Consider the following 23304-nt stretch of genomic DNA (forward strand, 5'->3'; position numbering starts at 1 on the left):
TGGACCGGAATTTGAACAGAGGCTCCTATGGTCACAAGCCTTTCACTGTAACCACTTGGCCATCACTTTCCAAATCTAGATCAAAATGCTTCCTTTTATCTTGTTCCTCATTTTCTTCAACATTGCCAGACATTTTTAGAGTGACTAAATTAATCCAGATGAGGGCTTGAGCAGCTGACCCATTTTTGATTAAACCTTTGGCAACAAAGGTTAATTGTAAACAGAGGAATTAAATCCAGACAGATAAGCAATATGTAAGCAATATGACAGTGCTGAATATCAACTAGGTGTTGGAGTCACCAAATAATCTTCATCTGAGGTTGGTCTGTGGAGCAGAAAACTCCTCTATATGGTAATGGCTTTCTGATTGCAGCTGCCATATCTTGTTTTTATAAAAACAATAGTTTCAAGATAACTATTAAGCACAGATCAAGCAACCCTACATCTAACTATATTAACTGAAGACAAGAATTGCTGTGCTCTGTGCACATGCCATCTGATCCATGATCAGGCAGATCACGGTGCTTACCTCAGACACCACCTCATGTGACATGAGTCTCTGAATGGCTGCCAGGCACAGCTGGGTAATCTTTGGCTCCTTGGTGCCACAGCCCATCAGGAAGGGCTGTACCACCTCCGAGCTGTTCTCCTTTAGAGCTGCAACAAAAATGTAGATATTGCAGAGTATTACTACAAACTCAGTGAAGGGACAATTCTTCAAAAGTGTTCAATTACAAAGCATCATCATCCCACAAATGACGTATTTGTGTAAAAACAGAATGTAGGCATATGAGCTGCTGGAAAGTATGTGAATGATTGGGGTTTTTACAAATGTAATGTTTTTTTCTTTGTTATATCAACTCAGAAAAAATAACTGGGCTGTAATGCAAACATTTGTAAAATTATATTCTTGAATCCCAGCAAAAACAAATCACGACAACATAAACTCAATGAAATAAGATAATGCACTGCATAAATACATGGATGAGATCAAGAAAGGCAAAGCAAGCCGTTAACTTCTGTAATGCAAGGTAATTATCTGTGATCAGTAGCTAAATCCACTCCAGATCACTAAAATTCAAAAGCACACCAAAATGATAATACATGTGATTTACTGCATGAATGTCAGATAGATCAGAGCATCTTCAAGAAGAAAATACACTATAATCACAAAAAGGACCATAAACTAAGTGTCATACATATGGTTGCATAAAATATAAAGTCAATAATAATGGCAGGTTTTACTTATTTTCATGGAAATATCAAACTACCTTACATATCAAAAGGAAGTAAAGTAGTTAAATAAACAGAAGTAAAATTAGGGCAAAACCCTGTTGTGTCTGATGATTTGCGGATGTTCCTGCTGGATTTTACGTCCGCAAATTGAGTTTTAACCGGCGATGGAACTGGGAAAACAGGACAGAACAGGATTATTCCCATTCTATTCTAATTCCATTGTTTGCACGGTTAATTTTTCTGTAAGTAATTCGTTCGGCGAATCATTGTGAAAGGGTGTGGTCGGCTTGTCAAAGCTTACCATCGCAACAGCGTCTTCATGCCAAACTGGAAATTCTGTGAGAAGACCCACAGATTTCTCCATCTTCTCAGCTGCATTGAATTACGGTAAATCAATCAATCAATCCAGTTAAATCTATTAAATCCACGCATTTCGGCTCCGTCGTCGCTGCACTACTTTCTGTCGTTCTCATGTGACTGTCATTGTTGACACCTGCGCAGCAACGCAGTCAGGGGGAGGAGTAACACATCAAATGTGAAACAGTTTTAATATTTTGCCACCATCCACACGATATTTTATGGTGTGAAATCTCACACGATTAACCAATCAGATTTGCGGAAAAAAGTAACTGGATTATAATGTTCAATAAATAGATTTAATTTTTTTATTACAAGTATACGATTCACATATGTACGACCATCAATGATGTAATAAAATCACCTGCGTTTATTTATTTGTCTGTCTGTCTGTCAGCAGGATTACGTCAAAACTACGGATCTTGACAAAACATTCACCACAGATAAATATCAGGCCATGGAAGAATCCATAAATTTTGGAGTTGATCCGAATCCAGATTCTGGATCAAGTTTCACTTTATATAGGCTTTGAAGGATTACGGTTAATAGGATTACATCAAAACTACTGTGCGGATTTTGACAAAATTTTCAACACAGATACATATTAGTTACTTTAACATTTCCCATAATGCCCCTGGCGGCCCCCTGCGCTTCTCAGAATGCACCGTGGTGCCGCCCAGCGTTCAGGGCTAGTCCGTGAATAATTTTATAGGTTATTAACAGAACCTTAAAATCTGATCTCACAGGGACACCAGTGAAGAGACGCCAAAATGGGTGTAATGTGGTCAAACTTTCTGCTTCCTGTCAAAAGTCTGGCAGCAGCATTTTGAACCAATTGGAGACCCCAAATGCTGGACTGCGGTAAACCAGAAATTAGAACATTGCAGTAGTCCAATCTAGAAGAAACAAATGCATGAATCAGGGTCTCAGCATCAGCTATAGACAGGATGGAATGGATCATCGCTATATTTCACAAGTGGAAGAAAGCAGTCCTCGTATTATCTCTAATGTGGAGGTCAAATGACAACGTAGGATCAAAAATTACCCCAAGTTTCCTCACTTGGGGTAAAGTGTAACACACTTTAAAGTGTGATGTGTGACACACAAGACTACTCTAAGTATTAGCTGGTCAAATTGATGCCGATGTCTCACTGGACCAAGAACCATCATTTCAGTCTTGTCAGGGCTTAAAAGTAGGAAATTGATAGACACTGATACAAGGCAATCCTCTAAGGATTTTATGTGGATGAGATTACCAGCAGCTATCGGCATGTATAAATGAGTATCATCAGAATAGCAATGAAAGGTAATCCCAAAATCCGCAATATTACAGCACCAAGGGGTGCTATATAAAGGGAGAAAAGCAGGGGGCCTAAGACAGACTGCTGTGGAACCACATAGCCCCATAGCCTACAGTTTTTCAATACACTAGCATCAAGATTGGATTTCTTAAGTAATGGTTTAATCACTGCAGATTTTAAACATTTAGAAACCGATCCAGAGGTTAATGAGAGATTAATATTTTCCAGCACAGTCGGCCCAAGAGTGGGCCACAGGTCCTTAAACAGTTTTGTTGGTATAGGATCAAATAAACAGGTTGTGCTTTTTGTAGACGTTACGAGTTTCGTCAGCATGCCTAGTGAGACACTATGAAATTCTGTAAATTTAGGTAAAACTTCAGTGATGGCACCCACCTCAATAGCAGGGTGTAGTGGCTGGGTTAAGGCATGCCGATATATGTTTAACCTAATGTCATCTATCTCATTCTCGAAGTAATTCAAGAAATCTTGTGCTGTAAAAAGAGAGCGATTTACAGATGGTTGTCCATGAATAAGTGTTGCCACTGTGTCAAACAAGAACTTTGAGTTATGCTTGTTTTTGTTGATCAAACTGGAGTAATAGGACCGCTTTGTAGCCAGTAGTGCATGCTTATAGTCTAATATAGCATTGCACCATGCAAGGTGGAATATATCTAATTAGGAACTCTGCCATTTTCATTCTAGACCTCTAGCCTTATGCTTGAAGTCACACAAGTAATCACTGAACCAAGGAGACTGTGTTTTGGGTGGTGTGGTTTTAATATCGGTGGCACAATCATCTCAAGTGCAGTTTTGAGTGCTGAGTTTAAAGGGGGCCTATATACAATGACAAAATAATACAGCTGATTTTTATTGTTGTGACCTTGGCAACACATAGCATTGTGGGCAAAGCGGAGAATCAGATGTTCAAACAAACATCAACTCTAACCTTCGATTCCTCATGTACCTTTTGGTAAACTGCAGCTGAAATTTCATATGTTGTTTTAAAGAAAATCTTTCCCTGTACCACTTTATCATGCAGTTGTATAGCTGGTGATGCAACAGACAAAAGTTGCACTTTGCTCTTATGACTCTGTAGGAGTCATAAGAGCATCTTAGCGGCTTCCCTAATGGTCATTCAATTTCTGAGAATTGCCGATTTGACACAGATTTAACATACTGTCAGTGGTGGGCACAGCTAACCAAAAGGTTTGCTCCGGTAACAGCTAATCAGCTAACTGAAAAGTTATCTTTTATAAAGCTAAACAGATAAACCTCCCAAAAATTTATCTGAAGCTACAGCTAACCGATATCTGATAATTTTCAAAATTGAGTTTTAACACCATGATCACAAACCCAAACAATGAATCACCACTTCTGTCTTTGTGCGCTGTGCCCCCTGCTGGAAGCTCCTGTTTACTACGTATTTTACTGTACCGCAGCAAAAGGAGCCTGACCACCAAGTTGTCACACAAAAAAAAAAATCATTATTCCTTAACCACAGTTCTGCTATGAGGCAGAGGTCTTGGAAAATAAAGTAGTTTTGACTTATGGTTTTGATTTATAAATGAAATTATTCTGTATACAATAACTACATTAATGGCAGTTCTGTCATTTGTACAAAGTTAAAATATAACACATAACTTTTCATTTTAAATAATGCACTAATTCTGAAGTTTTGTAACAAACACACACAGATGCCAAAGGGATTGTGGGTAAAATGAGTGAACTTTTACAGTACCCATAATGCACTGCACACACACCATGTCCATACTAAAATGTTTAAAATTAGTGTAATATCTTAAAACTAAAACATATAGCTGATATTTTCACTTTATAAAACTTCAGATGTGATGTTAATTTAAATAACTTTCCACAATTAGTTGGGTTAAAATTTTAATCACAAGTTAAAACTGTATGCCTCTGGATGACTTGGGTGATATTGCCGGCTGGTTAGTAGGATGTAAAGAGAAATGGTCTCATTTTATTTGTATTCTGTGACCAGTTCTCCTCTGATTGCAGAGGATAAAGTGACTTCTCCTGAAACCAGTTCTCCTCTGTTTGTAGAGGACAGAACTGTACGTCTGCTACAAAACATTTAACAGGCAGACTCTAAAATCTTTGATATCAGATTTATTGGAAGATAACTGATCCGATGATGGTTTTCAAAGTTATCTGAAAAGCTAATCCAATAATGAAAATGTTAGCTTCGACAGCGGTTAGGGGAACTGTGCCCACCACTGCATACGGTTATGGGTTGATGCAAATGAAGCAGCAAATTGGCTTTGTAGTTAGCACTGTTTCCTCACATCGACAAGATCCCAGGTTCACATCCAAACTTGTCCTTTCTGTGTGGAGTTTGCATGTTCTCCCCACATTTACTTGGGAGGAGGAGGGCTTGCTTTCACCAAAACATTAAATCTAGGCTTGCATGTCACATGTACCTTCTGGCAAATTGTTGCTGAACTTTCAGGTCTTCTTTTTAAGAAAACCCTCCTCTGTACCACTTCATCATGAAGCCACTTCATCATGAAGCTGTATAACTGGGGATACAAAATGCAAATCATGCACTATGCATAATTTCTCCAATCACAGCCACAGAAGCCTGTAACTTTTTCTGAGTTATCTGGGTGTCTTGGTGGCTTTTCCCACTCTTCTCCTCTTGCACAGTCACTCAGTTTTTGAGAACTGTCTAGTCACACAGATTTACCATAGAGTGCCATACCGTTTGTATTTGTTCATAACTGATATAAATAAAGCTGAAGACATATTCAGTGACTTGGAAATGTTCATGTATCCATCCCCTGACTTGTCTGCAGAAAACCTGCATTTAAACTGATTATTTTCAGGTATTATACCAAAGGGGCTGATTACTTATGCAACCATCATCTTGGCTTTTATATTTTAAATTAATTTATAACAAGTTGTAGAGATTTGCTTTCAGTTTGAGTCCAAGGAAGATAATTTTAGAAATTTTTATATTGAGAAGGCTGATTTATGTTTTGTATTTGAAATGCCATAAAAACAATTTAAAATGCGTGAAATACCAAGGTATACTTTCGCAACCCACTGTATATACACACAGGGTTCTCACTAGGATTTTGTCACAGCATTGGGGGGGAACTTAGTGGGGCATAGCCGTGCAACGAGCACTGCAGGCCTAAGTATTGCAGAAAGGTCTGAGAGCATCCCCCAAGAAAAGTTTGAAATTTATAATCCTTTGAAACAGTATTTTCAGGGCCACTTTGTGCTAACTGGGATGTTATATAACATGTCCTTTAAAAAAAAAAAAAAAAAAAAAAAAAAAAGAAAACAGAAAAGGTCCCCTATGCTGGTTAAATCACAGCATAGGGGCCCAAGATGGCGCGCATCGACGCAGCGGCTTCTCTAGCTCCTGGTGTAGTCCTTAGTAAAAATAGTAGCTTTAACGGTGCTCTAGTGTTCTGAGTAACACAACGAGCATAAAATAAAGCCCCAAAGATTTGCGCGAGCTAAACAACAACTGCCATCATGTCCGAATCCACCCGGAAATAAAGGCAACGCTTGGCAGATTGAAGGTCATGAGAGCAAGTCGCAGCTGGAGCTGGCTCAGGCCCAAGAGGAAGCACTGCGCACACGGGCCAAAACGGGGAAAACGCGGAGTTCTGCTAAACAAGCTAAAAGCTAAAGGCGGAAGACTGGCTATCCCGTCACTATTTCTATCCAGCGTACGTGCGCTGGATAACAAAATGGACTTGCTACGACTGAGATTACATCAGCAGGACATGCAGAGCTGCAGTGTTTATGTCCTGACGGAGATGCGGCTCAACATCAACATGCCGGACTCTGTCTTCGAGGTACACGAGCAGATACTCTTCCGTGCGGACAGAGACCAGCAGCACTCCGGTAAAACCACAAGAGGAGGGCTGTGCATCTACATTAACAAAGGTTGGTGCACAAACTGTTCTGAGGTGGAAAGACACTGCTCTGAAGCTGTAGAATATCTTGCAGTAAAATGCCACCCTTACTATGTGCAGCGGGAATTTACAGCAGTGTTTATTGCAGCTACATAACTCCATCAGCTTGCATCAAAATAAACATTCAGATGCGCTGTATATAGTAACAGGGGACTTCAACCATGTAAACCTGCAAGATATTCTCCCCAAGTTCCACCAGCATGTAAACATCGCCACACGAGGGGAAAACATGCTGGACAAAGTGTATACAAATATACGTGGAGTTTACAGAGCAGCTCCCCGCCGCCATCTCGGCGCCTCAGACCACATCTCACTCCTCATGCTTCCTGCTTACAGTCTAATGTCGAAAAGCAGGGACACCATCACAAAGACTATCTCTGTGTGGCTAACTGGTGCTGTGTCCATGCTTCAAGACTGCTTTGAGACCACCGACTGGCAACTGTTCAGAGCGGATGCAACAACAGGGAGCAATGTGGACCTGGAGGAATACTCATCGACTGTGCACTGCTACATCCGGAGCTGCATAGACGATGTGACCACCTCCAAGACCATCACCATCAGGCCAAACCAGAAACCCTGGATGACCGGAAAGGTGCACTCCCTGCTGAAAATTTGTGATGCTGCATTCAAAGGCAACGATGCAACAGCACTCAGAGCAGCCAGAAGGAACCTGTCAGCGGGAATAAAAAGAGCTAAGTCCACATATGCCCTCAAGGTTCAAGGCCACCTCCAATCCAACGACCCACGGAGCATGTGGAGGGGCATCAAATGCATCACAGATGACAAAAACAATGTAGCAGAGTGCTCTGCAGACCCAGCGCTCATGGACACTCTGAATGCCTTTTATGCGCGTTTTGAGGTGTCCAACACCACCACCCCCTCCCGAGTCCCTCCCTCCCCCAAAGACCCCCCAGTCAGCAACATCACTACAGCTGAGGTGAGGAACGTGCTGCAGAGGATCAATCCCCAAAAGGCCCTGGGCCCTGACGGAATACCAGGGAGGGTCCTTAAAGACTGTGCACACCAGCTGTCTGAGGTTCTGGTGGATATATTCAACACCTCTCTGTCCCAAGCCAGAGTTGCGCCATGCCTCAAGGCATCAAGGATAATCCCTGTGCCAAAGACCTCTGCACCATCCTGCCTCAATGACTACAGGCCAGTTGCACTCACCCCCATCACCACAAAGTGCTTTGAGAGGCTGGTGATGAGGCGCTTGAAGCAGACCATCAATGTGACTGTAGATGAGCACCAGTACGTGTACAGGCAAAACCGGTCCACAGCTGATGCCATCTTCACCGTGGCGCATCAGGCCCTCTCCCACACAGAGAACAAGGACTCCTATGCAAGGCTGCTAATCCTGGACTGCGACCTATTCGCCAGAGCGACTTATAAATGAAAAATATACCGGTAGATTCTCAATTAATTTACTGTAATAAAACAATTTTACGTGACAGAGTCACTCTATGTTTTAAAATGGCCACCGGAAACGGAAATCCAATGCATCATGGGCACTGCAGTATGGCGGCCGCCCTATAGGTCACACTGGTCACGATAACCAATCAGAGAACAGAACATTGGACGTGTATTCCTCACCTCACCCAGACCCACCTGACACAGACAATGATTGTGAAACAGCGTGTGAAGCAGACAAACACGGTGCTTGCTGTTATTCTGGGAGGGCTAACAAAACAGCTTCAATAGCGTCTGCACTTGGAAGGAGATGGCGTCGACACCACGGGGAGGTCATGAGCTGCGCAGGTAGGTGTTGCACGAACACTGGCAGCTGACACCTGGTGTACTATGGTCCACAGCAGGTAATGTGTCAGAAAAGAACCATTCAGCCATGGTGCCGTCACAATATTATCATCTGAACTTTTCATGTTAACATACCTGTATGTCCATGCGACTTATAGTCCAGTGCGACTTATTTATGGTTTATTTTTCTTTATAATGGACATAGTGGCTGGTGCAACTTATACTCCGGTGCGACTTATAGTCCGGAAAATACGGTGTATATTATATATACAACCCCTGGCAAAAATTATGGAAGCACCGGCCTCGGAGGATGTTCATTCAGTTGTTTAATTTTGTAGAAAAAAAGCAGATCACAGACATGACAAAAAACTAAAGTCATTTCAAATGCCAACTTTCTGGCTTTAAGAAACACTATAAGAAATAAGGAAAAAAAAAATGTGGCAGTCAGTAACGGTTACTTTTTTAGACCAAGCAGAGGGAAAAAAATATGGAATCACTCAATTCTGAGGAAAAAATTATGGAATCATGAAAAACAAAAGAACGCTCCAACACATCACTAGTATTTTGTTGCACCACCTCTGGCTTTTATAACAGCTTGCAGTCTCTGAGGCTTGGACTTAATGAGTGACAAACAGTACTCTTCATTAATCTGGCTCCAACTTTCTTTGATTGCTGTTGCCAGATCGGCTTTGCAGGTTGGAGCCTTGTCATGGACCATTTTCTTCAACTGCCAAAGATGTTCAATTGGATTAAGATCCGGACTATTTGCAGGCCATGACATTGACCCTATGTGTCTTTTTGCAAGGAATGTTTTCACAGTTTTTGCTCTATGGCAAGATGCATTATCATCTTGAAAAATGATTTCATCATCCCCAAACATCCTTTCAATTGATGGGATAAGAAAAGTGTCCAAAATATCAACGTAAACTTGTGCATTTATTGATGATGTAATGACAGCCATCTCCCCAGTGCCTTTACCTGACATGCAGCCCCATATCATCAATGACTGTGGAAATTTACATGTTCTCTTCAGCCAATCATCTTTATAAATCTCATTGGAACGGCACCAAACAAAAATTCCAGCATCATCACCTTGCCCAATGCAGATTCGAGATTCATCACTGAATATGACTTTCATCCAGTCATCCACAGTCCACGATTGCTTTTCCTTAGCCCATTGTAACCTTGTTTTTTTCTGTTTAGGTGTTAATGATGGCTTCTGTTTAGCTTTTCTGTATGTAAATCCCATTTCCTTTAGGCGGTTTCTTACAGTTCGGTCACAGACGTTGACTCCAGTTTCGTCCCATTCGTTCCTCATTTGTTTTGTTTCGCATTTTCGATTTTTGAGACATATTGCTTTAAGTTTTCTGTCTTGACGCTTTGATGTCTTCCTTGGTCTACCAGTATGTTTGCCTTTAACAACCTTCCCATGTTGTTTGTATTTGGTCCAGAGTTTAGGCCCAGCTGACTGTGAACAACCAACATCTTTTGCAACACTGCGTGATGATTTACCCTCGTAAGAGTTTGATAATCCTCTCCTTTGTTTCAATTGACATCTCTCGTGTTGGAGCCATGATTCATGTCAGTCCACTTGGTGCAACAGCTCTCCAAGGTGTGATCACTCCTTTTTAGATGCAGACTAACGAGCAGATCTGATTTGATGCAGGTGTTAGTTTTGGGGATGAAAATTTACAGGGTGATTCCATAATTTATTCCTCAGAATTGAGTGAGTCCATATTTTTTTTTCCCTTTGCTTGGTCTAAAAAAGTAACCGTTACTGACTGCCACAATTATTTTTCCTGATTTCTTATAGTGTTTCTTAAAGCCATTTGAAATGACTTTAGTTTTGTGTCATGTCTGTGATCTGCTTTTTTTCTACAAAATTAAACAACTGAATGAACATCCTCCGAGGCCGGTGATTCCATAACTTTTGCCAGGGGTTTTGTGTGTGTGTATATATATATATATATATATACACACACACACACACACACACACACACACACACATATATTTTGCCCTGGGATACCAATTAAACAACTGCAAATTATAAAGAAGACAATGCTCATACAGCTGAGGGTATTTTAGCATTGCGTTATATTTTTCCCTTCAAGAGGCATTTTTTAACAGGTGCAACTTATACTCCAGTGCGATTTACACTCCAGAAAATAGGGTACTCCCTTCAACCTTAGTTTGAAAGAGGTTATAATAATCCCAAAAGTTCCTTTTAAAAACTGAACTCAACATCACTTGATAATTCTATGGGAGCAAATCTATCTCCTTGAAGCAATAAGTGAATGCCTTAGGATTTCCATTATCATCCTTATACTCACCTGCGAGGATGTCTGAATTCCTGCCTGCAATCGTCTTAATCTTTACAATGCCGGACTCTGCAGCCTGAAAGATCAAAAAAGTGGGTACACTTCAAGATTTACATTAGTTTCATGCATTTTGCAAGATTAAAACAGTTACCACATTTCAAAGGGTGCTGACAGTACCATTATGTTGCCAGTGATAAACACTTTGCCCTGTATGTAGGCCACAGGGGCGTAACAGCTAGGTCTGCATGAAGACTGACAAAAAAGGAGGCTGCTGAATAAACAGTCTTCACTGTAACAGGCATTTATTAGAAAGTAATTTCCTTGGTGGAGTAGTGGACTAGACCAAGATGTTCACCATTTTCATTTATGGGCATCTGAAGCTGTTGTAATCTTTCTGCAAGAAATACAAGCCTACAACAGCCCAAGCAAGAGGTTTACTGGTGAGTTAATAGATCTGCACCAATGACAAAATGTATAAATGGGGAGCAGCGCCCAAAGTTAATTGAGATTAAACAGTGATGCAAAAAGTTGACATTTTGTAGTTTTACATGACTTGTTTACTTTAATTTTGTTTAATGGTTGTTGTCAACTGTTTCACTGTGTATACAAGCAGATTATACATGCACCATGAACCCATCTATGCAAGGGACATCTGAATATTGTGCCTATTAAATGCCAGAAAAAGTCTGCACTAGACTTTACAGCAGGCATTTGATGGTCTATGGCGCAATCGCTTTGTGCTTCCTCATAACAGCAATATAACAGCACTCCTGCTTATTATTTCAAAAGACACAAAGACTGTGAAACTAAACAATTTTACAACCTGCAGATACTAAAAATTAGTGACAGATAATCAATCAATCAATCAATCAATTTTTTTTATATAGCGCCAAATCACAACAAACAGTTGCCCCAAGGCGCTCTATATTGTAAGGCAAGGCCATACAATAATTATGTAAAACCCCAACGGTCAAAACGACCCCCTGTAAGCAAGCACTTGGCTACAGTGGGAAGGAAAAACTCCCTTTTAACAGGAAGAAACCTCCAGCAGAACCAGGCTCAGGGAGGGGCAGTCTTCTGCTGGGACTGGTTGGGGCTGAGGGAGAGAACCAGGAAAAAGACATGCTGTGGAGGGGAGCAGAGATCGATCACTAATGATTAAATGCAGAGTGGTGCATACAGAGCAAAAAGAGAAAGAAACAGTGCATCATGGGAACCCCCCAGCAGTCTACGTCTATAGCAGCATAACTAAGGGATGGTTCAGGGTCACCTGATCCAGCCCTAACTATAAGCTTTAGCAAAAAGGAAAGTTTTAAGCCTAATCTTAAAAGTAGAGAGGGTGTCTGTCTCCCTGATCTGAATTGGGAGCTGGTTCCACATGAGAGGAGCCTGAAAGCTGAAGGCTCTGCCTCCCATTCTACTCCTACAAACCCTAGGAACTACAAGTAAGCCTGCAGTCTGAGAGCGAAGCGCTCTATTGGGGTGATATGGTACTACGAGGTCCCTAAGATAAGATGGGACCTGATTATTCAAAACCTTATAAGTAAGAAGAAGAATTTTAAATTCTATTCTAGAATTAACAGGAAGCCAATGAAGAGAGGCCAATATGGGTGAGATATGCTCTCTCCTTCTAGTCCCCGCTAGTACTCTAGCTGCAGCATTTTGAATTAACTGAAGGCTTTTTAGGGAACTTTTAGGACAACCTGATAATAATGAATTACAATAGTCCAGCCTAGAGGAAATAAATGCATGAATTAGTTTTTCAGTATCACTCTGAGACAAGACCTTTCTAATTTTAGAGATATTGCGTAAATGCAAAAAAGCAGTCCTACATATTTGTTTAATATGCGCTTTGAATGACATATCCTGATCAAAAATGACTCCAAGATTTCTCACAGTATTACTAGAGGTCAGGGTAATGCCATCCAGAGTAAGGATCTGGTTAGACACCATGTTTCTAAGATTTGTGGGGCCAAGTACAATAACTTCAGTTTTATCTGAGTTTAAAAGCAGGAAATTAGAGGTCATCCATGTCTTTATGTCTGTAAGACAATCCTGCAGTTTAGCTAATTGGTGTGTGTCCTCTGGCTTCATGGATAGATAAAGCTGGGTATCATCTGCGTAACAATGAAAATTTAAGCAATACCGTCTAATAATACTGCCTAAGGGAAGCATGTATAAAGTGAATAAAATTGGTCCTAGCACAGAACCTTGTGGAACTCCATAATTAACTTTAGTCTGTGAAGAAGATTCCCCATTTACATGAACAAATTGTAATCTATTAGACAAATATGATTCAAACCACCGCAGCGCAGTGCCTTTAATACCTATGGCATGCTCTAATCTCTGTAATAAAATTTTATGGTCAACAGTATTAAAAGCAGCACTGAGGTCCAACAGAACAAGCACAGAGATGAGTCCACTGTCCAAGGCCATAAGAAGATCATTTGTAACCTTCACTAATGCTGTTTCTATACTATGATGAATTCTAAAACCTGACTGAAACTCTTCAAATAGACCATTCCTCTGCAGATGATCAGTTAGCTGTTTTACAACTACCCTTTCAAGAATTTTGATAAGACACTCATTTGTTACAGTACCGACACAAACAGTGACACAACTTCAACCAGCACTGCTGCAGACAGGCACGCACACAACCCCTCTCCAGATTAATTTAACTGCTGTTAGTTTCCAGCCAGAAAAATAAGTAAATCGCTCTATGTCACACAACTTAAAATTTGTACTTACAACCCTTCCGGCTACTGATGGCCTCGTGGTTAAGCAGTGGGCTTGAGCCCAGAGGATCCTCTGTTCAATTCCCTGTCAGATTAGAAAAATCACTCCAGCCCTGGGGTAAGGTGCTGAAATATCAAGTCACTCCCAGGTGTGCAGTTGAGCGCTTTGCATGGCAGCACCCTGACATGTGAGCTGGTTAATGTGATGCATCATTGTAAAGCACGTTGAGCTTCTGATTCAGATTGAAAAGCACTGTATAAATGGACTCCATTTACTGAAAAACAGCTGGCTGGCAGCTGAACTGTTAGCTTCTCTTATCTGAAATGTTAACCTTCAATAAGTGCCAGTCTCTTTCTTACTTGTTTATCTCACAGAGTCCAAGCTTTTAACAGTAAAATAGTAGTAGTTTTTTAATCAAACTTTGATATTCCTAAATTAGATATACATTAAAATGGGGCAAACTTTATAGAAATAACACCACTTTTATGTCATGTCATGTCCTGTTTTATTAAAGGTTTAAACAAAAATTATGACCTGGAATTTCACAAATATTTCACATATGGAAGTGGAATAAAAATCCATATGCTACTCAATATGTGTGTGTGGGGGGGGGGGCGATACATTGCTGAGGTCATGTGATTTCCTCTTAACTGTGGAGAGGTCGCTTGCCTTTGTTTTTTTTTTTTGTTTTTTTTAACAGCTAGGTATTCTCGCATCATTGGGTTAAAAAGCCTAAATCAATTTATGAGGAACAGACCAAAATGACTAAGATTGTCCATATTAACTATTGAGTGCATTCTTAAAAAGAATCCATGTATAGGCTCAGGAACAGAACACCCTCCCTACAGTGGTATTTGAATTAAAGTGCATGTTTAAAGAAGCTTCCATATACCTATAATAAGTTCCATATACCAATTTCACCATGTTGCCATAGTGATTTTGTAAAAACGTAGTCCCCACTGCCAGTGGAATTTAAGGAGCAGTAAATTTGCTGTTATGAATCACTCAGAATGGTGAAGAGGGATTTTTACTTAGTGGGATGTCATGAACATCATAACATCTTGAAAGTAATCTTTCAGAAATCAGTGTATTGCACAGACTCACCAAGGCATTTTGCTCCATTCGGAGAGATGTCACGTATCTGTCATATAGTAGCTAAGGCAATTAACTATTAAAAGCCATTAATTAAATGCCAAAAATTTGGATTTGCTTTGTTCAGTCTAATGTGGACTCAAGCTGTAGTTTCTGATGAGCTCAAAATCAACAGTAACAGATCTGCCATGCAATAAAAACTTTTGCAAAACAGCTTTTGTGCTGCACAATGAAAATCATTTTAACTGTCCTAGTTAATGGAGTCAAATGAAAATAAAATGACATCTCTATTTTTGCATGACCATATATTTTTCACCAGCTTCCTCTTTAAAAGTGTTGACTTGCATTTTCTGCAAAAGACTGAGTTTCTCTCCCACATCTGCCAGTAATATGAAATCACAAAAAAGGGGAGCCAACTATACATGGACATTCAGCATGGAGTAAGAGAGAGGTTCTCTTTTCTCATACAGCAATTCTTATAGTCTGTGTTTTCCTGAATATTTTGGGCACGATCTTGGTCTTTTTTTTATCCATTATTAATGGCCATAAACTACAGCACTGACCAGTAAAAATGTAAAACTGTAACATAAACAATTATTAGATTTGTTTGATTTTTATTTATTTATTATGGATGAAAATGATTGAGTGTTTGCCTTCATTCCCATAATGTGACAGAAGAGACGACAGAGCAGGAGGGAACACACGTATTAAATGCTATCAAAGTCCAGAACCTCACAGAAAAAACACATAATGACATATGCTAAAACGCATCATATTTTAAAGCCACGTTCATATATTTCTCATCTTCTGTGTGCATTTTTTTTCCCACTGTCCTTGGTTGGAAGTGAATTTATGCCCCAAGCAAAAATGTCAAGGATCTTGAAAGCCTGTTCATGAGTGAAGCAAAAGTGGAGCACGAGGTTGACAGGCTGAAATAACATCAGCACTGCACTGGTTAGGATCATCCTGGTGAAAAGGAAGCTGAATTAGAAACTAAGCATTACAATTTACCGGCCATTGCATGTACCAACTCTCATCTATGGTCATGGGTTTAAAATGGATGGGAAAGTTGAAGAAAAAAAAAATAAATCAAAAATCAAGTTTTCTCAAAGAGTGAAGGAAAGTGGGGTAAGAATGTCTAACATTTAGATAAAAACCTGAGCTTAAAACTGCTAATTTATGCAAAAAAAAGAGCCAGTGGAGATGGATAGGGAATCTAGTTACTGTGTCTGCTTTGAAGGTTTTCTGGGCACATCCAACTGGGAAGAGACCCTAGAGAAGAACCAGAATATATTTGAGGGATTACAAATCCCATCTGGACAGGAAAGGCTTTAGACTCCCCAGAGAGGAACTGAAGAATGTGGCCCTGGGAAGAAGGCATATGTGGCCTACCATGATCCCACTGAGTGATTTATTTTTACTTTCATTGGTTTTAGCCCCACTCAAACTGTTGTGACCTCTTCTTACATACAGCTGTTTAATACTTCCTGAAACCTCCAGGCATGACTGTCACAGAAATATCACAGATTTCTCCTGCCAATTAGGGTCCATCTATGGACAAGCCACAGTCCTGTTTCTCTCACCTCTGGTCACAACTGTTCCTAACATAACAAACAACCCTGTCCTTACTGGACACCCTAACCCTGCAATTAGCAAAAAGGCTTCACAAACATGTTATACGATACCAACAACAAAGTAGGTTTGCGTGTCCTTGCCAGTGTCTATCAGAATCTAACATTTTAGAGGTGAATAGGCAGCAACGTCGATTACATTATTTAGGGTTAAGGTCAACCATGATGACACCCATTTTTCACCACAGATCACTGAAATCTGTCAGAATGAGTGTCTTGCCCACATAGGCTTTGTTATGGTTACAGAAATATTTAGGGCAAAGTGTTTAACTCTGTCAAGGCCTCTATACATTTTTGGCTAGGTGCAAATCTGCTGATCATGTAACATACGGATTAATCTCCGATCTGCTGTAGCGACCTAGAGTGGAAAAAGGGAGAAGTAGAAGGGACTTGACACAATTTCTTTGTATATGTGGAACTCAATTTTTAACACCATTTCCCGGGAAGCAAGTTTAACAATGGACAGGAGCTCATTGTAGAATGTGCACACCACAGCATGTGCTGTTATATAACTGAAGGACTTATTCATACAAAACCATCGGAATCAAAATCCAACAAGAACTGAAGGAGAAGCATAATTTTGGGTAAATCTCAGTTTTAACACCCTAGAAGTACCTCTTTTGGCTAAAAAATTGACATTTCAAAGTTCCGTGAGGAGGAACTGTGAGTAATGCTTTGATGAAGCAAACAAAATCATCAGAAATAATAACCACATCAATATTAGAAGAAACACTTTTAATTGTGTTTAATTACTACATACAGTATTTTCCCAATTACAAGTCCTACCCGTGCATAAATCGCAGGACCTCCCAAATAGGGGTGTGCAATATGAACAAAAAAAATAATATCTTGATATTTTTTGTGACCTTTACGACAACAATAATTAGATGATATTCTTCAAAACTGTGGTTGTGGATGCAACCTTTAAAAACTGCCCTTAATTATGTCCTTAAAACTTAAGCATTAAAGTAGAAACAAGTGCAAATATTACTTAGATCAAATAAAGTTTGCAAATTGTGTTGTGCAAGCACCATAGCTGATTTGGGCTTTTAATGGGCAGCTGAGTCTGTCATATTCTTGATATTCCTTGCTGCGGTTAGTTCACAGGTGGTGAAACAAGCTCATTGAGGAGTTGCTTAACAGCAACAGGTTTCCAACGTATTTTGCACATTGCCGTCTTTTGAGTCTTTTCGAATCCAAACCACCTCCACCAGCGAGGCTGAGCCACATCTAGCAACTAAATCTGAGGTAGACTGTAAAGGTGGAAGTGTCTGCATGTTTCCTTTTCCTTCCATTTTTAAAATCTCAGTTATGGTAAAAGATAACCTGTGTCGCGGTGACGCTGCGAGTGATTATGTGACTGTGAACCTGCAGCTCTGCGGCAATGTTGCCAGATACGAATACAGTACAGCTAATGGTTTCCACTCCAAAGGCTGTTCAAAAACTGCCTTCAGCCTGCTAACTGAAATTCAAAACTGCCCAATCTTGTAACACTGCTCTGCTGCAACCAGAGGCTCAAATACTTCATATATCAGATTGTACATTGTTAAAACAACAATCACCATATTACTGTAAACAATACGTATCACACACCAATACTCCCAAACTAGCAAAAAAGCTGTGCCATACCCTCCGGAAAATACGGTAATCTGCTCATAATACTTATAGAAATACTGCAATGTTCCAGTCTGCTTATGCTTTTAGAAATCCTGCAGTTTTCCCTGAGTTGACTACTCACTTCACAATGAGCTACATACAGACAGACAGCAGCTGATTCATTAGAGCTGCAGAGGCGGGCTGACTGATGTTTTTGTTTTTCTCCACCTACACAAATGCAATGAGAGCACAAGAAACAACAAAGCTCTGATGGTTCTGCTGAGCATGAACGAAAGATAAGATGCCATGCTACTTGGGTGGGGAAAGAAGAAAAAAAAAATCACTGGGACACTTCTTGATCCCTCTGGACTGTAATAGAAACTAAAAAAGGGATCTATGGTGGAAGACTTATGTGAGAGACTGGAAAATGGTCTGGAAGTTTTTTTAAAATCAAGTAATAAGTATGAACGTCTCTCTCTCTTTCTCTCTGTATATACATATATATATAAACACATACACACAACACCTCAATAAAAATATAATAACATTAATCTTTGTGTTTAAGCATGAATTTGAGACAGGTGATTTGTTTAAATTACTGCCTGTAAAGAGAAGTAAAATGAAGGAATTTACAGTGCTGAAAAAAAAAATCTCACTTTTATTAAAGCCAATGTTTCACGACAACTCCTTAAAAGACTAAACTGTATCAAGATATGACCAGGTTGTTGTTTGGTGGATGGCTGCTCCCGTTTGTTCAGGGTCTCCCAATATGGATCTGTGCTGGATCCACTGTGGATTTCGCACGTGTTTTACACCAGATTTAAGATTTCTAGATACTGCTGTCTGCTAAAGAAACAAGTTTTGTTTTACATTTTTAATTGTAAATCAATATTCCATTGATAACAGTATGACTGAAAATAAAATTTCATTATATTTGGCAAATGTTTGTTTTCTTTCAATGTACAGTAATAAGTTGACCCACTTATTTTAGTCATTTTGTGTGGTCATTTTCAAGCGGTTCGCTCCAGACAGAGATTTTGGCACATATCCCAAATTGTTCATTGGTGTCATATTAGTCTAGAACAGTTGAGTTATCCTCTCCTAAATGACATGCATACATGTCTCATTCTAGGTCCTCTACTATCTGGCTACAGCCCTGTAAAATGTCTGCAAACAGGAGAAAACACTTGGCAATGAAGAATGGGGAAAAACTTATTTTGTTGTTGAAATCTCTATCCCAATAGACTGGTGTCTATTTTAAAAAGATGTGAAGTTGAAGATCATGACGTTTGTGAAACTTTCACAGTGTCAGCTCTGAGTGCCATCTTTTATCACTCTTCACTTACCAAACAGAGGGGACTGGCGTGCACTGTTCATCTGTGATAGGCCTGTTTATTTGAAGCACAATTTTTCTTTTGTTTTTTTTTCTTTTAAACATGCAGCGAGGCTGGGGCTTTTTGCTGAAACAGCAGCCTCTATGTTCACTCCACTAGCTCTGTATTTATAAAGCAAAGTAGAAACAATGCTTGTGCACTGATCTGATGACTCGACTTTAATCGGGTTTAATTTAATCAGTGAGCAAACCCTGACTGCTCAACTCTGGAAAACGTTTCTTGAATCAAACAATTACTCCATGCTTGAGTGAGTACCACTTGTCAGGAACATAAAAATGGGCTCCTATGCTCATGTCAGTCCTGAGGGAAACATTCTGCTGAGGATTAGAAAACCTGGGCAATGATGAATCAATATTGAAGCTAGGTTGCTTTCTGACAACCCCCAAGCAGGAGCCAAAAGGTCTCCTGGTGACACCAGCTGTGACTTTAAAAAAAAAAAATAAAATAGTAAGTGCTCTGTGCCTGTCAGATGGCTCATTTTGCAAGGGGCACTCTAAGCTAAATCAGACTGCAGTGACACAAACAAAAAAGAAAGAGTCACTTGCTGATAGATTTTATAGACATCTATTTCTACGGACTATCCAGCATCCTGTCCCTACTCGTGAGATCAACCAACCTACAAGAGAAAGTCACTCTTCAGCCACTTGTATCTGTTGTCTGATTCTTTCCATCACTGCCAAATGTAAATAACCACAGGCGAGAATATTGGAACAAAACTGACTTGTAAACTGAGAGCGTCACCTTCTGACTCAGCTCCATCTTCACCACAGAAGTCCAAAGGAACACCCACAGTACTGTTGGCACCAGTTTCTGTGTAGGCTCTCAGTTGTCCAGGTGGTTTCCATAGTAGAGAAGCTTGAATCTTCGACTGGACTGGGTTGCTTGACGCAAGGACATTTCGCTTCAAATTGCAGAAGCTTCCTCAGCTAAAATTCTTGCTCTGGAAGTCTGACTTCTGTCTGACTCTTGTAGAGACAAATGAACAGAAGCCAACAAAAGCTGGAGTTTTAAACCTAACCAGACCCCTCCTACTGAGAGGCAGACTGCTATAGGCTAGTGACTAAACAATAGCTGTAATTAGCACCTATTGTGCTCTAGTTAGCACCATCCTAATGACAGGGCAGCTGTCCCTCCTAATGATGGGATGGATGCCTTTCTTGATGGCTCCCTTGATGACTCTCCTGATGACGTCAATGACTCATTACCATGAACAAAAGACTGAAACTGCTTTGACCTGAGTACCCCATTGTAAACAGGGGATAAAACGTGTCTCAGACACCCTCCCCGGTTAAGGCTGGGTTTCAAACGTTTCACAAAGAATGCCTCCTTGACCCCTCTCTCAAACCACTTCTTCTCTCTGGCTAATATTTTAACTTCCTTGTCCTCAAACGTGTGGTTTGTGTCTTTAAGGTGGAGATGAACTGCAGACTGAGGTCCACTGGCGCCCTCTCTGCAGTGCTGGTATAGTCTTTTGTGTAAAGGTTGCTTAGTCTCACCTATGTAGTGTTCCTTACAGACATCAGATGTCAGGAAAACTGTAACGAACACTACATAGGTTTTTGAGGGACACAAATGCCCCACAACCACCAAAACAACTCACCTAATGACTTGCATGGCCAGTGTTTCACTCTGTATACAAACAAACAGAGAGAATTAGGAGAAAATGTATCTGATGATATTTTGTCAGTTAAATATGCAGGGCCATAAAACTTATGCTGTAACACATAAAGGCAGGAAATGTGATAACGTCAATGCCTTATAATGCTACGTTACAGTCCTAAAAAAAAATGTATTCCTATTCAATGTACAACTTTGTTACCAAGCCAACAACATGCACACCTCGGCAAGCAAATATCCTGACTGAAGCAATCTTGAACATGTTGGTGACTGACATGAGACCCCTGTCCATGGTTGGCGAACAAAGTTTCAAAGAAATGATCAAGCAGTTCAACCTAGAATACCATGATAACTACCTCCGAGGCCGATCTCACGTCACCATAATGATGGCAAAGAAATATGATACAACCTTGGAGGACGTCAGTCTCTCTCTCATTCTCTTTGTCTCCCTGTCTCTCTCTCTCCCTCAATTTTAATTTGCTTTATTGGCATGAATGTATTAAAACAATATTGCAAACAATAACACATAGCAAAATAAATAATTAATTAAATGATACAATGAATAGCAACATTCAAAGACAAATAACAGCTGCATGCTGGTGCTATAAGCCACAATTTACATGTGATCCCCATTAGTCGACTAATCGCAAAAATAACTGGTGACTAGTCAATTGTCAAACTAATCATTTGTGGCAGCCCTACTGCATATGCATCATTAATCCACCTAAATTAAGACATATCTGAATACTGCATAGCATAAACAATAGAAAAACTGCACTTAACTTCTGACAGGGTTGATCACCAAAACAGTCCTTCATTTCAAGCAGGTATATACTGTAATATGTTTATAAATGTGGCAGAATTCCTGTGCATGACAAAACAAAGTCTTTGAGTTAATGTATCTGCCCTCACAATATTTCTAAACATACTAGCATGTTGTTCATGGGGATCCATGGGCTCTAGATTGGGTAGTGTTTACAAAATAGGTAGCTGACATTTTTCAAGGGTGGTAACAACTTATTGCTTAAGTTGGAATGGTGTGTGAGTCCAGAATGTTTTTAGAATCATAGACCTCAACAATTTTTAGAAGAGGAACTCAACCCTTTTATTTCTTGTTAACTATGCAATTTTTCATGTTAATTTACTGTCTTAATGTATTTCTAAATTGTTTAGATTGTTATCATATACACACTATTACTTTCATTATTATTATTTTTATTTTATTATTACTTCTATTTTGTCATTTGATTTTTAAATAGACCACAATGGAAATAAGTGTTCACACTTTCGTGTGTCATCCATGTATTTTTAACGTATTTCCAATTATATGCACTTACACACTTTTAATATAAAGATGATTTACTACTCCCTGCTGGAAAGGTGTGTAAGTGCAAAATGTAATTAGCAACGTTAGCTAACATTTGTAGCTTCTCCGAAACTATTAGTCCTATCAGCGTTCCATTTTGGCCACATTCATCCTTGACCCGAAATACATAAGCATGCCAAACAGCAAATTCAGCTGTGTCCTGTTTGTCCCTGATCGAAGTTGCACGCATGCACGCACACGCAGCTGTTTGTCTTTACCACATGCAGGTACTTCTAATTTGATACACAAACAGTATGGAGATCAAACATAATACATATTTCACTCATGGTGTCAGCAACATGAGACTGAACTCACTCATGGTAACTGCAAAATAACAAGTGACTAAACCAACTGAACAAAATGACAATAAACCAATAGCACTAACAACACTGTTAAACTAACATGAACCACAATATTTAAAACCCCAAAACTCCAAACTCCCATGGTGCATTGCAGCACAACATCTATTGTTTATTGGTTAGCTATAATTGCTTATTTCTCCAAAAAATATTAGTCCTATCAACTTTCTGTTGTCGCAGTGTTCATTCTTGACCCAAAATACATAAGCATACCAAACGGCAAATGTCAGCTCTCCCAAGTTTTTGTGTGATCAAAGCCATTTATAGCTGTTATAGCTATTTGAAATCAAGGAGTGTTCTTGTGCTCACCCTTTGTATTATATCCCAGAATTGGACCTGCGTGTCTGCTATTACAAAATACCTTTGGAAATGTACAAAGTGTATTTCATAAAAAAAATTAACCCTACCCCTTATCCTAATCCTCATCCAAAATCTACACCACTTAGAATAAAATTATTTGCAAAGTTTGTAGACAGGTCAGACACAGGGTTGAGATCTTACAGACTTCCCTCTCTCGTGTGACCACCTCTGACTGGGGGATCCCGAATTGTTCCCAGGCCAGTGTGGAGGTATAATCTCTCCACCTAGTC

The 23304-nt window shown here is 39.8% G+C and overlaps 1 protein-coding gene across 8 annotated transcripts in view; it reads right to left on the reverse strand.

Annotated features, from left to right (window-relative positions):
* Positions 1–23304, reverse strand: part of mon2 (MON2 homolog, regulator of endosome-to-Golgi trafficking) — a 106566-nt gene that overhangs the window by 67962 nt on the left and 15300 nt on the right. For 4 of the 8 annotated variants that reach the window (XM_034176019.1, XM_034176023.1, XM_034176021.1 and 1 more), the window contains exons 2-3: positions 10942–10999; positions 530–669 (exon numbers count right to left, since the gene is read on the reverse strand). In XM_034176019.1, coding sequence (XP_034031910.1) covers positions 530–669; positions 10942–10999 — 198 coding nt within the window. Of the gene's footprint in view, positions 1–529; positions 670–10935; positions 11000–23304 lie in introns of all 8 variants that reach the window. The other 4 variants (XM_034176025.1, XM_034176026.1, XM_034176024.1 and 1 more) reach the window with 1 other exon arrangement.

This window comes from Thalassophryne amazonica, chromosome 8 (genome assembly GCF_902500255.1).
Source record: "Thalassophryne amazonica chromosome 8, fThaAma1.1, whole genome shotgun sequence".
Classification (NCBI taxonomy): Eukaryota; Metazoa; Chordata; class Actinopteri; order Batrachoidiformes; family Batrachoididae; genus Thalassophryne; species Thalassophryne amazonica.